General features: G+C 42.0%; 6 protein-coding genes across 6 annotated transcripts; 3 read left to right on the forward strand and 3 right to left on the reverse strand.

Moving 5' to 3' along the window:
* Nucleotides 1–2,809: 2,809 nt before the first annotated feature.
* On the forward strand, nt 2,810–4,781 carry V1512DRAFT_266238 (uncharacterized protein). The gene has a single exon (XM_066917057.1). It carries the CDS (start codon nt 3,220–3,222, stop codon nt 4,600–4,602), a length of 1,383 nt encoding a protein of 460 aa, XP_066769953.1. The 5' UTR covers nt 2,810–3,219; the 3' UTR covers nt 4,603–4,781.
* Nucleotides 4,782–8,055: 3,274 nt separating this feature from the next.
* On the reverse strand, nt 8,056–10,120 carry V1512DRAFT_266241 (uncharacterized protein). Its single transcript, XM_066917058.1, has 2 exons — nt 9,502–10,120; nt 8,056–9,450 (listed from the first exon to the last, which is right to left on the reverse strand). The coding sequence occupies exons 1-2, from the start codon at nt 9,943–9,945 to the stop codon at nt 8,404–8,406; spliced, it is 1,491 nt and encodes a 496-aa protein (XP_066769954.1). The 5' UTR covers nt 9,946–10,120; the 3' UTR covers nt 8,056–8,403.
* Nucleotides 10,121–10,313: 193 nt separating this feature from the next.
* Nucleotides 10,314–12,567, forward strand: V1512DRAFT_242123 (citrate synthase-like protein). Its single transcript, XM_066914278.1, has 2 exons — nt 10,314–10,799; nt 10,852–12,567. The coding sequence occupies exons 1-2, from the start codon at nt 10,422–10,424 to the stop codon at nt 12,409–12,411; spliced, it is 1,938 nt and encodes a 645-aa protein (XP_066769955.1). The 5' UTR covers nt 10,314–10,421; the 3' UTR covers nt 12,412–12,567.
* On the reverse strand, nt 12,509–13,524 carry V1512DRAFT_287637 (uncharacterized protein). Its single transcript, XM_066918118.1, has 2 exons — nt 13,328–13,524; nt 12,509–13,281 (listed from the first exon to the last, which is right to left on the reverse strand). Exons 1-2 carry the CDS (start codon nt 13,463–13,465, stop codon nt 12,643–12,645), a joined length of 777 nt encoding a protein of 258 aa, XP_066769956.1. The 5' UTR covers nt 13,466–13,524; the 3' UTR covers nt 12,509–12,642.
* Nucleotides 13,525–13,907: 383 nt separating this feature from the next.
* On the forward strand, nt 13,908–15,093 carry V1512DRAFT_254639 (chaperonin 10-like protein; the record flags this gene model as incomplete). The annotated part of the gene is made up of 2 exons (XM_066914782.1): nt 13,908–13,970; nt 14,020–15,093. The coding sequence occupies 2 exons, from the start codon at nt 13,908–13,910 to the stop codon at nt 15,091–15,093; spliced, it is 1,137 nt and encodes a 378-aa protein (XP_066769957.1).
* Nucleotides 15,071–16,531, reverse strand: V1512DRAFT_228754 (uncharacterized protein). Its single transcript, XM_066913898.1, has 2 exons — nt 15,594–16,531; nt 15,071–15,548 (listed from the first exon to the last, which is right to left on the reverse strand). Exons 1-2 carry the CDS (start codon nt 16,493–16,495, stop codon nt 15,134–15,136), a joined length of 1,317 nt encoding a protein of 438 aa, XP_066769958.1. The 5' UTR covers nt 16,496–16,531; the 3' UTR covers nt 15,071–15,133.
* Between the last annotated feature and the right edge of the window lie 56 nt (nt 16,532–16,587).

The raw sequence follows: 16,587 nt of genomic DNA on the forward strand, positions 1-16,587 counted from the left end.
AAGGTTGCGGGTGCATTGGTCAGACCGAAGGGCATGACAGTGTATTCAAACAAACCGTAACGGGTTTTGAATGCGGTCTTATACTCGTCACCGGCTTTCATTCTAACAAGATTATAGGCTCCCCGCAAGTCCAACTTGCTAAACACTTTGGCACCGGCGACACGATCAAGTGTCTCACTGATTAAAGGTAATGGACATCTGTTTTTTATAGTAACGTCATTTAATGCACGATAATCGACCACCAGTCGTAAAGATCCGTCCTTCTTTTTTGCGAATAGCACTGGCGCTGCCGTAGGTGATGTAGACCGGCGAATAAAGCCTTTTGTTAAATTTTCCGTAAGGTATGACTTTAGTTCTTCTAGTTCCGTCTGGGCCATGCCGTAAATTGGACTATGTGGCAGTCTTGCGTTGGGAACTAGGTCGACCGCATGGTCATAAGCCCTGTGCGGCGGTAATTTGTCCGCTCCTGATTTTCGAAAAACGTCGATAAAATCAGCAATTTCAGGAGGTAATTTCTGGAGTAACTCTACATCCTCTAACTCGTCTTCATCTAGCAACACCCGTTCAAGCGCGCGCTCCGAATACGGGTTAGGGTCATGGTTCTTTACGAGTGACGATAAATAAAAATAATAATCACCGGGAACCGGGATAACTTGATTTTCACTAACACAGCTCTTTTCTCCCCGGCACGCATAGTGTCCACACCACGGTCTGCACTCGTCCGACTCGCCGGCTGCAGCTGCTCGATCATCGAACGATACGTGATAATCCTTAACGCACGTTGTATTCCAACCCTTAATCTTTCCGGCACTCCAATCTACGTCCGGATTATTGTCATGGCGGCTACCAGTGGATCCCATACTATACTGGACCGTGCGTACTGGACCGTGCTTCCCAGTTCTAAGTTCCAGAACCTGCCTTCGCTTGCCAGGCCGTCGGGCTACCGGTGGCCGTGGCGAGATTGTACCAACGTTCCCAGTTCCGTTTCCTGGCGCCCTGAGTCGTGGCCACTGATTATTAGCCTCCGGCTTCATATCGGTGAGGCCCGCCGCCATGGCCACTGTAGAAGTACCAAGCACGTTAGGTGTCCTAAGGCGGAGCGCACACTGTCCCCTATACAGTAGTCCCTCGTAGTGTCAGGGTTTACTAGTTTATAACTGTACAAAGTTAATATTAAAATCTACGTTAAACAACAAACAAGTCCTTACCTGTACAAAGATATCTTTTCTGATATGTCCTTATCAGCAAAGAGTTCAAGTTGAAAACAAGAACTCTCCGATATCTTTATACAGGCGGCAGACGCAGTCACGGCCAGAAGCTCGGTGCCAAGTAGCCTTAGGGTAACACATACCCTTAAACTCAACTTTGCACCAGCCGCAAGCCGCACCCCACGTTGCCGAGGACAGCGAAACACAGAAACAAAACATGGCCTCAGGCCGTAACACGTAGTAGTGCTCTCACCATTCGGTTAGGCCGAGTAACGTGTAGTCCCTCGTGTAGTTTTAACTCCTTGTCGTAAGCTTGGACGTGAGGATATATAAGGTACCCGTCTTCCCTTCGTGGTTCTATCCTCACGTTCAAGATTCTTCGTTATTCAGTTTCCCTTAACTGAGGTTTCCAAGTTTTGTTTTCTTCTAAATAAATTATATTACTATCTACTTCTACAGCGTTTCCAAGATCATAACAGCGCGCCTGTTATCTCCCCAGCCACCGCGGGCCCGCAACTCCTTACCTCCGGCTCCGGATGCACCTTCGGGCGCACCTCGGTTAGCCACCATGACAGTTAAGATGTTGACCGTCAACAATAATCGTAATATCAGCCTTCGAGAAAAATTTTTTTGCACACTAGCATTTAATTTGGTTGATCTTGTATCATTGATTCTGAATAACAAGCTAAGTACTCGGTTCGTAACTTTTGTATGTTGATTTCTATCATTTTTGAGATTTCCACAATTATTTAATATTTTTTAAACATTTAAAGACGCTAAACTTTTGACGTTGTAGTGTTCGTATTCAACTTACTAATTTAACTTCAACACTGAGCCGCACAATTTTTTCTTTACTACAGTCACATTGTGACTCGTGGCATTAGTGTCACATGATTTCTGTGACTCACTATAGTTCCACCTTCAAGATTCCTCAACACACAGTGCCTGTTGGCCCATCCAAATTCGACTAAATCTCTTAGTCAAAAATTTATTAGTCTGTTCACATTTATTATCTTCTTATTAAGTGTAATAAATAATACTTTACGACACAGAGTTCGTCATTGGATTGACTTAGCACCAACATGAGCCGCAGCGCGCAACACCTTCTTCTCCCACTTCACCTTATAACGGCACCATCGAGACATCTCTTGTTTATCCATCTTATTTCCTTAATAACTCAACAATCGTGCTACATACAAACCTCAGCCTGGTACCATTCGAGGCAGAGTTAATTACTCTATCTTTTCTAAGAAAATATCTATTTTAGTAAATGTTAACATTGTCGGTTGTTATTATTCCACCATCTGATTGAAAGTTCATTTTTTTTAACTATAATCTAATGCCGTCAACCATCAATTATTCTGTTTTTAGAGCCATACAAATTGAACACCTACATAATAATTCTCAACATAAATTCATTTCAAAATTATAATAAATAAATATTTCGACAAATTACCACTTCAAATCGGTTGGATATGCTCTAGAAGTCGCTGTGGCTGTGTGTGAAGTGGCAGTACAACTCTTTACTATGTGATAGGATAGAAAATGAGGTGGCTTAACTTCAATTGAGGTGGCTGCGTCAATTTTTACTATGGAGCAATAGCAAGTTGAGCTCTTTTGTTTGAAGCCAGGGTAACTTGCTGCTCGACGACGCCGGCGCAGTTTCCGGAAAGTGACTTCAGGGGCGTGTCTTGGCAAGAACAGGTGTTATGTTAGTCACACTACTTAATATTGAAATTGTAGTAAGAAGTAGCATTTGTCTAGGACAACTGTCAATTTCTCACGAATTTTAACTGAGTTGCATATTTGAAACAAATTAGAGCTGCATATTTGAAACAAATTAGACAAACCGTTGGAACCGTTATTAATTTATTGTGAGTAGCGTTAATTAATATCCGGATCTGCAGATTAAAATGAACTGTACGTCATAGTTTGCAGCACACCCCCTGAAGGCTTCAAAAGATCACTAACACCAGGCATTTCTTTACAAACAGGTTTTTTTTTGGCAACAATGGCAATGGCAGTGGCAAGGCTAAAGATTGCACAATTGCTACACGTATTTTGGCACTTTAAGTTTTTGTTGATTGCTGGTGCCACTATCTTGCTTGTCGTTCTTGAAGTCTTTAGTGGTCAGTATAGTCGGGCCAACGTATCAAGTGTCATTTCACGGATATCGCCTGGTGCAGGCTACAGCCTTGGAACTGATGCAGACATACATGCGCGCAACTGTGAAGACCCTTATCGACTTCCTGGATATCTTTATACTGGCGAGCACAGAAACGACACTCGGTGGATACCTTTTTATGACGACTTTTCACAGCTTGAACCTCTACCAGAGACGGACCGCAACAATAAAGAGCAGACAATAATTCTCGCGGATTCGGGTCCTGGCCCAGAATTCCTTGAACGTGCTCCAACTACATGGATGCGAAAACTTATGAAATATCAAGAGTTATTGCAAGGGATACGATTTCGAGAAGAAAAAAACAGGGTGCGACCGTTAACAGCCTCGGAGTTGAAGCTTCAACGTGAGATGAGTTGGATCCATCATCGCCGGGTTCTTCTCGTTGGTGACTCTATAGACAGAATCTTGCTAAGAGCTGTTTGTACTGAGTTCGGCGTTCAAGGTGTTGTTGAAGGCCCTGGAATCAAACAGGCGACGCTTTACTGCGAGTTCCCACTTTTGAATTTCACCATTTCTCAATGGCATGTGGCCAGTATGATTACCTACAAGCCAGATTGGTGGTGGGTAGCGAACATGGAGGTTGTTGCATTTGAAGATAGATTTGAGAACATTTTCAATAAGTTTGAGTATCGTTCTCACGGGAAGTCAGGCAGTCCTGATCTTGTGCTGTTTCAATCTGGTAGGTGGGATCTCAAAGCTTTCGGATCTGCCGATCTTGTTGCGGCAGGAAAAGAGCCACATCTTAAAGGGTACTGGGATACTCAAGCTCCATTGAAATGGAATCAGCTACGTTATATGAATGCGCGACTACAAAAACTTATTGGCATGGTGCGAGACAAGTTTGACAAAGACTTCCCTTTAATGTTTCGCAGCCTTCCAGTTGGAAAAGATAGAAAGTCGGCAGATTTAGGTGTTATGTCTGTTGACAGAATGATTCGATCAATGTCGAATACGTTAGATTTTGAAATTTTTGATTGGTCTTCCATCGTATACGGTTATCCAGAAGAGTATACAGACGAGATGCACATTAAACAAGGAAAGCTATCTTGGGTTTTTGGAGATATGTTATTTTACTACTTGTTCCGAGCTTCTGGTGGGCTAGAAGTACGTGGTGATATTGTTAGACTTCCAGATCTTGATAAGCCATGGGATCCTATTGCGAACTGGGCGCAGTGCCACAGTTTTTTTGTAAAGCCAGTTAATCGCTAGATCATTTGTTGTCGCGTGTATATGGACTTCAGAATATACTCTAGTTTCATATATGATTGAAGTAAAGCAAAGTTATTTGGTTTTAATTAAGCGAATACTTTCTACACATTGCAGCAATTACCCATTATCATCATAAATTTCAAAATGTTTGTTTTCTCTTAACCAATAATATTTACTTGATGCTCTTACTGTTCAAGCGGTAATCCAAAGCATTCACAGCGTTTAAATTATAATTCCCTTATAACCAAAAAATGTTACACATAAAATATCTATTAAAAATGGTTAGGGCCTGATGACATACCACGCGTTCTCTGAGAGACAAAGAACTAATTCATCAATCGAGCAAACTGTATAGTACTGTAATACATATCCGTAGACTACGACGAAAACCGTTTACGTGACTTTACTGAGCAACTATTCTGGTTGTCGAGAAATAATTGATCTGTCTTAAATTGTGTTATTGAACCACAGTCGAAGTTTGAACTGCTATTACAGAGAAAACTGCACCAATCCCATTAAATTCTACTTTCTGGCCCCGATCGCTCTTGTTGGAGCTCTGAATACTATGTCCGATTTGGCTGGCAAAATCTACCGGCGGAGCTAATTGATCGACATATGGCGAGTTCGGTTTTATTCCATGCACCTCACCTTCATATTATCTTCCATCGTAATTATAATTGATATGATGAAACTTTTTGATGCAATGATTGTGTTAGACTTAGAATCATCATAGTTAGTGAGTGTGTATATTTTGGCACGATAAAGTATAACATTACAAGAAGTCCAATATTTTCATTTTTAGTGAAGAAATAAACGTACCGCTGTCAAGCAGTAGAGAAGGTAGAATTGATAGAACTCGAGTATTATGCAAGCGTATCTGTAATAGCAAATCTTACCAAGTATGTGCCCATCGTCATTTGTCGCTACAATGAGAGTTAGAGATGATTGAAAATCTGGCTTTGAAATACATAGTTTTACAAGCTAGATGTGCAATTTTAGTTAAATTCTGACTGAAGAGCGCTTAGAAGGCGACCCTGGTAGCTTATATATATATAATAATAGTTATATTATATATAAAAATAAAGAGTAAAGAATATAAAATGATAGATTTTTTTTTGGAAAAATAAATAAAAAAATTGGATTAGTGTAATATCAGCAACATTAACATCTGTTTATGTTTCGATTCTATAGATCATAATACTCTTATAAACTGATTTTTATTGTTTTTTTAAGCCTTTTATGCTTCAAGGTTAGGACTTGCTTTGCCCTCTAAATTACTCATATCTAGCATTCGCTTATCTAGTTATTTCTATAAGAATCCAATGATATAAACTTATTGACTTTAGAAGAAACAAAAGAATTACTACACAAGAAACTCCTAAATCAAATGGTAAAAGTAAAATAGCAATTAATACTCGCAGCATGCGGTTCTTACCCGCGCGGGGCTAATGACTTGTCCCTCCACAATTCAAATCAGCTGGAACCATTTTAATCTGTTAGCAAGTCTTGCCATATTATTTTATACAAATATTTAGATTCATATAATCGCCTGTTTATAGCTCCATGGTATTTGGATGAAAAGTCGCTGTTTCGAACAATGCTAATTCCACAATGTCTGGGGTACCACGCCGTACTAAGAAAACCTTAAGTATCGTCTTTAGGTTGGTTGCACTTGTGTGGGGTGCTAATCGCTCCGCGTTCTTACTAATTATGAAACCCTAAAGCACTACGCCATCAATTATACCTAGTCTGATCTCGGCCAGTTTTGATTTTCAGAATACACTTCACTAACTTTAAAGATACTGTAAAATGATTTTCTCTGTATAGTAAATTTAAAGTACATGAACTAATAGTTCCAATCTATTATTTTAAATTCATCAATCTGCGTGTACATCCAACAGTTGATTTAGTTGAAGATAAGCGTTATACGTCGACTTTGGTCAGAATACAAAGAAATTGCACATCTAGCTTGTAAAACTGTATATTTCACAGATTTTCAATCAGATGGCCTAAGATGTCCGCATGTAGTGTTTGGGGTGGTACCTCAGAAACATACGACGTCAACAATGTTTCTGCTGCATTATTGTCTCGAATAGCAAAACTTTATAGTGTTCGCACATACATCTGGTCACGTCCTATCCGGTCTCACTGACATCGCCTCTAATTTACTCCTAGCCCCCATAATCTTGTACCCGACCCGGTCTTGGCTCGGATTTGTTTAACTAGTAGTCGCTTACAGTCCCGGTCCAGATTCATATTTTCGTGTCAAACCTAGCAAAGCAGTATCCATCGTCCATCGAGTTTTCTGCGGTAATATTCAGACTCTTCCATTTCAAAGCTTGGTTTATTTTGACTTTGTATATTTATTTGTGTTTCCTCTTCTCCTCTTTCTCCTCCGCCGTCGTCTTGTTATGCTCCTCTTGTTCTTCTACATACTGCTTGTCTAGCTTCTATTTGCCAAGTATTCATCGTACCCAATCACACAACCATGGCGTTTAAAGGAAAAGTTATCCCAGAGGACCGGTACTAAGAAACAGCCGACGGGCAAAGTCTGTTAACGGATGACGAGATTCATGGCAGCGAACCATACGGTATTGCTGGCTTTAAAGCCATTGTAGCAAACCCGTACGCTTTTCTTTGCACAAAATCTGCCACGCTAGGTGGACTCTCTTTTGGCTTATGACCACGGTGCGGTCTCTATCATTCTTGTCATATGACAGGTTTGGAAAAGTTTAGTGAAGTGGGTCCTGCAAGCCCAGGTTCTCGGATCAAGAAAGGTCTGTCGTCTGAGGACTCAAGTCGGTGTTTTGGCCATGTTCTTCCAACAGACATAAAAACTACTGCCTTTTATTCTTTATTTGACATCAATATTTAGTTTATAGGTGTGAATGCTATCATCTACTATTCGCCTACTCTTTTTGAAAATATGAGTGACTATGATCCAAAATTGGTCATATCTGTAATTGTCAACATCGTGCACATGGCTGACTGTATTCTCAGTTTCTGGACCATGGATCGATTTGGACGTCGGGTTCTTCTTGTCGGTGCAATAGCTATGACCGTATCCCGCGTTATGATAGCTAGTCTTGTTGGTGTCTTCGATTATGATTGGCTTGCACATCGCGGCGGAGGGATGGGTTAGTTCGCATTGTTGGTCTGTATGATGTCTTATGACTCACAATGGGGCTCTGTTCTTTGGGCTCTGCCTGCCGAGATATTTCCTTCGCCTCTGCAAGCGATAGGTAAGGCTATCTCAACCTGTTCTAATTGAATTCGTAACTTCATCATAGGCCTCATCACTCCATCGCTTGTCGAGCACACTGGGTTTTGAGCTTACATCTTTTTTACGGGGTTCTATTTGTTTTCATTCCCGTGGACTTGCTTCCTCGTTCCTGAAACTAACGGCATCACTCTGGAATAGATGGGCGAGGTCTTCCGCGATGATACTGAGCTGTGCGAGAAGTGGAGAAAACTCCGCATTAAGCTGACTTGATTTGTCAAGATTTTGCGCAGGCATGTCGAAAACAAAAGTAGAGTAGTATTGTTGTTTGGAGTAAAAGAAGCATTTCGATTGTTTTTATTGCACTTAGTAAAATACATGAATTTTTGATAGAAATCAGTGTTTTTTTAATCAATTCAATTAAATGCAAAGTGGGGCCATAAAGCAGATATTAATTCTGCTATACAGTTATTTTCGAACCACAATCATTTAATAAACAACGTATTTGTTACAAAAAATCCAGTAACTCTATTCATCAAACAATTACAGGTTGAGGCGCCCTGCGCCAGATTCCAACATGCTTACAGAACACTCACAGCTGAACTGCTAGCAGCAGTACCAAAGGGATGAATTCCTACTGGTCGCTTGTCCTGCAAGGCGAGTGGAACAATTCCGGATACGTGCATGTCTGGACCATAGACTTCCATAGGCACGGATAATTCTTCGCCACAAGACTTAATGAGACGAAGACCTTCTTGCCAGTTTGGACCACCGCGTCTGACAAAAACTCTAATGTGATGCAAATGAAGCTGGGATTGAAAGTCCTTAAACGCACGAATAATTCCCTTGAAAGTAGAGCCAACTTGAGTAAAGTTTGCGATACCACCACCAATAAAAAGCACTTTTCCACCAGGAACTGGAGCACCACGAGTCATAAGATCAAGAACGGTCTTAGCGTATTCATATGTTTGTGTTTCAGTTGGGGCACCAGAGTACTCGCCATAGTTTGCGATATCGTTAGCAAAGCCAGACGAAGCAATTGCGTCTGCATACACCACTGAAGCACCACCACCAGCAACTAGAGTCCACACTTTACCATTCGGGTTCAGAATAGTAAGTTTAAGAGATGCACCAGTCTTGGAATCCAGTTCGGCAATGTAAGCCTCCTCAGGTGTAAGCTCACGGCCAAATGGAGCAGGGAATACCATTGGTGGACCAGCATCAATAGTTGTCTTTGACGACCCGTTCACACCCGGATTGACTCCGAGAGCGACAGGCGATCGGGCAACAGCCCACTTTGCACCACATTCAAATTCCGCGGTTTGATCGAGCTTCGCAGCAAGGTCAAGGTAGTCAACTTGAACACCTGTTGCAGTCTGCTGGACAACAAGAGGGTTAATCTCGAGATAGGTGAATTGCAAGTCAACGTAAACCGCGTATAATCTGTTGACGAAATCAACCAAAGTAGCGTGCTGGTCGGCAGGAACCTTAGACAGAAGTGTGGAAATGATTGTCTCGTTTGAAGGGTATGAGCTTTTAAGATCAACTGGGATCAGAAGCTTGGAGGCCTTTGCATCAACATCACCAACGTCAACACCACCTTCATGATAAAACAGAATCCAATCGCCCTAAGCTTAAGTTAATTTTGCCGCAAGGAACTATAACAGAAACACGCCTACCTCACGAACGGAATTGATGTTAATGTAGTACTCTGTCTCCTGAGGATGAGGAACAAATGGTTCAACCAGAAATGTTCGAAGATAGCCATTGATTCCTTCAACAGTAATTTCTTTTCCAGCACGAGCAGCAATCCATTCCCGAGCCTGTGCCCATGTAACATTAAGAGATAGTAAACCAGACTTGCCACGACGCTTGATAAGTTGGTCGGGCTTTGCAACAAACTTCGCTCCTGGTGTAGACAACCAAGCATAAGTTGATTCAGCAGCGTCAAGAACAGCAGTGACAGTCGCAATACTATCATCAGGGAAAGTTAGGGAAGCCAGTCTTGGAGGAGCAGGTACGAATTCTGTAGTAGTACCTTCTTTTGAAAAGATTGGAGATCTTGGTAGGAAATATGATAGAAGCGCCTTTCCATCGGCTTCATGAATTGATTTAGCAGACATTGTGTGACTATAAGGAAAGAGTAGTGAGCTTGCTGTTTGAATAAAGGAGTAGTTGAGAAGGAAAGAGAGAAGCAGAGGGGTATTTAAAGATCCGGATCGAGAATTAGTGGATAAATTGTGTCTCAAGCTGCGTTATATGTCGTGATAGTTTATACTATTAGTACTTAAAGTACGGGAGACTCAAATTGTGCAGATTCTGGATTATACGTACCGGGATATTAAGGAACGGCGTTGATGCCCCAATCGCCCCCCTGAATACCGCCTGCACAAGCCTAAATCTGGCGAATAATACATCATCATGTGCGTATTTACTATACTAGCCCCGCGAAAACTGTGAAGTACACTCGAGCACAGAAAGCAACGCAGCCCATCAGACCTAAATTATTTAAATACTTACCTTAATCCCTCTTAATCTCAATCTTTTCCCTCTCTCTTTTAACATCTCACCCGCACACACACTCTCTCTTAACAAAAGAATGGCCTCCGCAAACGCAAACATCACAAGGTTCGCTCCTCCAACTGCTCCGGCTTCTCCTCAGCCGTCTTATCAATTGTTCCATAATAAAACTCGGGCTTTTGTTTATGGTCTTCAACCAAGAGCTTGCCAGGGAATGCTGGATTTTGATTTCATTTGCAAGCGTACTACTCCTTCAGTAGCTGCAATCATTTATCCTTTTGGTGGTCAATTTGTTTCAAAAATGTATTGGGGAACAAAGGAAACTCTTCTTCCTGTTTATCAATCTGTCAAGAAAGCCGTCGAAAAGCATCCTGAGGTCGATGTAGTAGTTAACTTTGCTTCTTCTCGTTCAGTTTATTCGTCTACAATGGAATTGCTCGAGTGCCCTTCAATTAGAGTAAGTTCTTCCATTGCTCAAGTTTTTTGTCATTTTATCTGATCTCAATTAGACAATTGCCATTATTGCTGAAGGTGTCCCCGAGCGTCGTGCCAGAGAGATTTTGTATAAGGCAAAGGAGAAAGGAGTTGTCATTATTGGCCCTGCCACTGTCGGTGGTATCAAACCTGGGTGTTTCAAGATCGGTAACACTGGTGGTATGATGGACAATATAGTTGCGTCAAAGCTTTACCGTCCGGGCTCGGTTGGCTACGTCTCGAAGTCTGGTGGTATGTCTAACGAGCTCAACAACATCATTTCACAGACAACCGATGGTGTATACGAAGGTATTGCCATTGGTGGTGATCGATATCCTGGTACTACTTTTATTGATCATCTCATGCGATACCAGGCTGATCCTGAATGCAAAATTCTTCTTTTACTCGGTGAGGTTGGTGGTGTTGAAGAATATCGTGTGATTGAAGCTGTTAAGTCTGGCAAAATCACCAAGCCTATTGTGGCTTGGGCCATTGGAACTTGTGCTTCTATGTTCACTACTGAAGTTCAGTTCGGTCACGCTGGTTCGTTCGCAAACTCCCAGTTGGAGACTGCTGTCGCCAAGAACGCAGCCATGAAGGCGGCCGGTTTCCACGTTCCCGACACCTTTGAAGATCTTCCCGAGGTTCTTTCAAATCTCTACAAGTCTCTTGTCAAGAAAGGTGTCATTTTTCCTAAACCCGAACCTGAGGCACCAAAGATCCCTATCGACTACGCGTGGGCACAGGAGCTTGGCCTTATTCGTAAACCGGCAGCTTTCATCTCTACTATATCAGATGATCGTGGCCAAGAACTTCTTTACGCTGGCATGCCTATTACCGATGTTTTCAAGGAGGACATTGGCATTGGTGGTGTTATGTCGCTGCTTTGGTTCCGTCGACGTCTTCCAGAGTTTGCATCCAAGTTTTTGGAAATGGTTCTAATGCTCACTGCTGATCACGGTCCAGCTGTGTCTGGTGCTATGAACACTATCATCACCACTCGTGCCGGTAAGGACTTGATTTCTGCTCTGGTTTCTGGTCTCTTAACCATTGGTGAGCGATTTGGTGGTGCCTTGGATGGTGCTGCTTCTGAATTTACCGCCGCGTTCGACAAGGGCCTTTCGCCTCGTCAGTTTGTTGATTCCATGCGTAAGCAAAACAAGCTCATTCCTGGAATTGGTCACAAGGTCAAGTCTCGCAACAACCCAGACATGCGTGTCGAATTGGTGAAGGAATTTGCTCGTAAACGCTTTCCAAGCACGAAGTTGTTGGACTATGCGCTCGCAGTAGAGTCCGTAACCACTTCAAAGAAAGATAATCTTATTCTCAACGTTGACGGATGTGTGGCTGTGTGCTTTGTGGACTTGCTTCGTCATTGTGGCGCGTTTACTCCTGATGAGGCTGAAGACTACTTGAAGATGGGCGTGCTCAACGGTTTGTTCGTCCTTGGCCGGTCCATTGGACTTATTGCTCATTACCTCGATCAGAAACGTCTGCGAACTGGTCTTTACAGGCATCCTTGGGATGATATCACATACCTGCTGCCTTCTGTCGATTCTCTTGGTGGTACCTCTCGCGTTGAAGTTAAAATCTAAACGTATCTTCAACAGATTTGAAATTATACTGAAGATAGCTTCGCTGGCGAAATAATAGATTAAACATTTTTACGTGAATTTAAATTGACAGTTTCAATTATAGTTAAGTAGAAAAAATGATCGTTTAACTAGACATTAGCAGGGAACATATTTAATATGCAAGTAGATTTTTATTGGTTATAGCTCATAAGCTATTAACGTGCAAGCCTCCCTATATACATAGTATATGATCTAACGTCCCATCCATCCACCATCAACTGTAACAATCTCGCCGCTTACATAGTCACTTGCCGAACTAGCTAAGAAAAGCGCCGCACCTTCAAAGTCAGCTGGCCTACCCCATCTTTGAGCCGGTATCCGCTCTAAGATTTGTCTTGATCGAACAGGATCAGCAATCAGAGCTTCATTCATATCTGTAGCAATATATCCTGGAGCGATTGCATTGACGTTTACACCTTTGGATGCCCATTCGTTCGACAAGGCTTTAGTAAGCTGTCCAATTCCACCCTTGGCTGATGCATATGCCGGAACAGTGATACCACCTTGAAATGTAAGCAAACTGGCAATGTTAATTATTTTTCCTTTGATCCCTCTCTCAATCATGTGCTTTCCAATATCACGACAAAGCATGAAGCACGTGCTCAGGTTAACTTGTATGACCTCTGCCCACGCATCATCTGGGAAGTCAGTGGCAGGATATCTTCTTTGAATGCCGGCACAGTTCAATAACAAATCTATTGTCAAGCCCAAATCTTCAACCTTGCCGATAATCCTGCCGATGTCCGCCTTGTCTGCAAGATCAGCAACAATTATGTAACACTTTCGACCGGCAGCTTCAACTTTTTCTTTAGTCGAAGAAGATTGATTTCTCTACTTAGTAAGCAACCAATTTTTCGTATAGACCGTAATTTCCTACCTGAACCAAGACAATATCTGCACCGGCTTTAGCAAATGCCATAGTCATATTTAAACCGATTCCTCGAGTCGCTCCGGTACACAAAGCTGTTTTGCCACTAAGAGAGAACAAGCTAGATAAGTACTCCATGTCTGCCATCTGCGAATATAATGCCAATCTAATCTAGTTGAAAAACCACTGCATATTGAAGAGGTCTTGGACTATATAAGTTTTGGCTCCCCCGGCCGCGGCTTTCTTTTAGGAAGTCGTGCGGCGAGATCATATGTGGGGGTTAAACACTGTGGGGGGAGCTATTTTAATGGAGCATATTTACAATTAAATTTACATGTTACTTGCGGCTTGAAGTTTGAGATTATTTGCACCATTTTAATCCAAACATATGCTCCACATCCCCAATTGGCTTTCTCGAATTTGACATCAATTGAGTTTTGAACTATTCGTTTCGCGCGCGGGTCAAGTTGAACTTAGCTAAAGGCGAAAAGTGGGGTAGAGGAAAGCTTGCCATACATAACATGGGTCACCCGAGAACGTTGTCGCAATGCCGAAATTGCAAAGTATAACAGACACATACGATTTCAACATGGCGAAACCAGAAGAACAAGTTCTTGCCGCTGTTCTTTACGCAGAAAAGGATATGCGTATAGTAAGTGCTCAACTTTTATTTAGAATTATGCATTGACCTGTTTTTGAAGGAACAAAAATCAGTTGCTTCTCCCCAATCTGGAGAACTACAAATACTAGTCACACATACAGGCATTTGCGGTTCAGATCTTCATTACTACCATCATGGGAGAAATGGCGATTTTGCATTGCAACATCCCCTTTCACTTGGACATGAGTCGGCCGGAGTTGTTACTGCCATTGGACCCGATGTTGATAACTACAAGATAGGAGACCGTGTTGCGCTGGAAGTGGGAGTACCTTGCGAGAAGTGTAAATACTGTACACAAGGAAGATACAACCTCTGTCCGGATATGAAGTTCCGCAGTTCTTGTAAGACGGCTCCTCATTACGACGGTACTCTTGTTCAAAAAGTTAACCATCCTGCAAGATGGTGTCATAAAGTACCAGTTGAAATAAAAGATCTTGCTCTTGCAGCTCTGGCTGAGCCTCTCGCGGTGTCTCTGCAAGGTATCAAACGTTCCCAAATCATCCCCACGGATGAGGCGTCTGTGCTTGTGCTTGGTGCTGGTGCTGTTGGACTCTTGACAGCTTTTGCAGCTAAAGCAAAAGGCGGTGCAAAACACGTTGAGATTGCTGATATATCGGCCGAACGTGTTGAGTTTGCAATTGTCAACGGATTTGCTGATCATGGCATAGTATTACCGACAACAAAGTTAACTACGGAAGAGGGGCCATTAGCTGCTGCAATCGCACAGGCCTCTTTTCTGAAGTCCAAAGCCGGAACTGACAGCGGATTTGATGTAGTATATGAATGTACAGGCGTGCAAATCTGTGTACAAACCGCAGTCCTTGCATGCAGAGCTGGGTCAAAGGTCATTCTTATTGGTATGGGTGCACCAATACAGCTCTTTGCTGTTGGATCAGCGGCGACCAGAGAGGTAGACATTATTGGAGTTTTCAGATACGCCAACACCTATCCTGACGCCCTCGGTTTAGTTGCAAGAAATGGAACTATGATTGGGAAACTTGTCACACATAATGTTACACTTAACAACGCAGTTTCAGCCTTTGAACTGGCAAGTTCGCCGATGGACAAAAATAAAAATTTGGTTATAAAGGTTATGATTACAAGCGAATGTTGATTCCAAAAGACACAAGTTTCTTTTCTGTAATATAAATAAACTAAGCTGGAGGAATGAATGATGCGAACAGAACTGCCTGAACCCCAATCCAAGTTATCATATATCTCACTTCCCATAAACCTTCATGTATTTTAAAGTCAGCCTTTGCACGCTGGATGAATGACAATTGAGTATCTTTTTTTGTCTGGTTGTTATCTAAGACTTTATCTTCAGCTATCCGCTCGGCAATATGCCAATAAACCAATGGCATGCATGTTCCCACTCTCGTGATAATTTGAACGTGCCAAATAAATAGAGACATTACCAGCATGATCATTTGTATGATGACATATGGCCTCAGATGAGCAATTGAGCGGTATCTTTGAAATGATCTCCAAAACAGAAACCAAGTTGGAAACGCAAACAGAAAGTTGGGAATCTGCCATGTTCTCCAATACTTTAAAAATCCAACATTCCTAGACACGTGAGAATTTTCATATACTTTAGAGAACTCTTCTTACCAATATTTGCTCTGAACATAGCCATATATTAACGGAACGGTGCTAGAGCACCACTCACGACCAGGACAGTATCTCATATAAGCATAAACTTGACCAGCTAAAAATCCGATTGCAATCAGAGAACCTCCGATTATGACGCGGATGCCTTTTTTCCACTGGCGACGCACAAGAGCTTCGTAAAAATCATTCAAAAAAATAATACCCCAAAGAATACCATTTCCACGAACACCGCAACACAGCATAAAGCATGCACCAGATGCGACATGATTGTCCATTTCACGTAGTAGCACTCCGATAAAGGATAGAAACGCAAACAACGTCTCCGAATACCCAGCAGACATGAAAATCCCCCCGGGAGAAATAATGTACAATAGACTGACTATTAGTGGAAATTTTGTTCCTAATCCAGACGGTTGCAAAGTTTTGTTGGCCTTGTCGAGATACGACTGAATATGTTTGGAAATTATGTACAGTGTCACTACAGCCAATAGGTGGCATATGTGAGCTACAACTAGTGAAGCAATCGCATAAGTATAGACAGAATTCACTTTATCGCCCAGATCATTAATTTCTCCATCAGCTAGTCCGGGATATAGCAGTGTCAGTATAGGCAGCACAATCCAATCGCCTACTGAACGAATGCTTGCGTGCCATAGCCAGCCAAAAGCCCATTCTTGTTCATATAAATAACCTCTTTGAGCAATTCTAATAAAAAATACCGTGTCCCAAACAATTAAGCGTGAAAGAATATAGTTTATCCAAGACGGGACTGCAGTTGATGTGAATATAAGCTGTGAAGACGTGTCATACTGTTTAACGACTAATTGTGGAATAGTGAACAAAACAGATTTAACTAGTACAAATACTAAACAGATCGGTTTTAGATCGGTTTTTGATATCATCACAAAATCGTACTGGGCAAGATAATTGAGCAAAACGTAAGATATTGAGCTCAAGAACTTAAAATGTATATTTGGATAGACGAATCAGTTCA

Source organism: Lipomyces arxii, assembly GCF_038497795.1.
Source record: "Lipomyces arxii strain Phaff 12-163 unplaced genomic scaffold V1512scaffold_18, whole genome shotgun sequence".
Classification (NCBI taxonomy): Eukaryota; Fungi; Ascomycota; class Lipomycetes; order Lipomycetales; family Lipomycetaceae; genus Lipomyces; species Lipomyces arxii.

What these genes read in the sequence shown, in the direction of transcription:
- V1512DRAFT_266238 (XM_066917057.1), top strand. Translation starts at nt 3,220, where the DNA reads ATGGCAATGGCAGTGGCAAGGCTAAAGATTGCACAATTGCTACACGTA.
- V1512DRAFT_228754 (XM_066913898.1), bottom strand. Translation starts at nt 16,495, where the DNA reads ATGATATCAAAAACCGATCTAAAACCGATCTGTTTAGTATTTGTACTA. An exon ending in TATGTTCAGAGCAAATATTG is followed by an intron (nt 15,549 to 15,593) that starts GTAAGAAGAGTT and finishes TCACGTGTCTAG; the next exon opens with GAATGTTGGATTTTTAAAGT.
- V1512DRAFT_242123 (XM_066914278.1), top strand. Translation starts at nt 10,422, where the DNA reads ATGGCCTCCGCAAACGCAAACATCACAAGGTTCGCTCCTCCAACTGCT. An exon ending in TCGAGTGCCCTTCAATTAGA is followed by an intron (nt 10,800 to 10,851) that starts GTAAGTTCTTCC and finishes GATCTCAATTAG; the next exon opens with ACAATTGCCATTATTGCTGA.
- V1512DRAFT_266241 (XM_066917058.1), bottom strand. Translation starts at nt 9,945, where the DNA reads ATGTCTGCTAAATCAATTCATGAAGCCGATGGAAAGGCGCTTCTATCA. An exon ending in ACATCAATTCCGTTCGTGAG is followed by an intron (nt 9,451 to 9,501) that starts GTAGGCGTGTTT and finishes ACTTAAGCTTAG; the next exon opens with GGCGATTGGATTCTGTTTTA.
- V1512DRAFT_287637 (XM_066918118.1), bottom strand. Translation starts at nt 13,465, where the DNA reads ATGGCAGACATGGAGTACTTATCTAGCTTGTTCTCTCTTAGTGGCAAA. An exon ending in CAGATATTGTCTTGGTTCAG is followed by an intron (nt 13,282 to 13,327) that starts GTAGGAAATTAC and finishes CTTACTAAGTAG; the next exon opens with AGAAATCAATCTTCTTCGAC.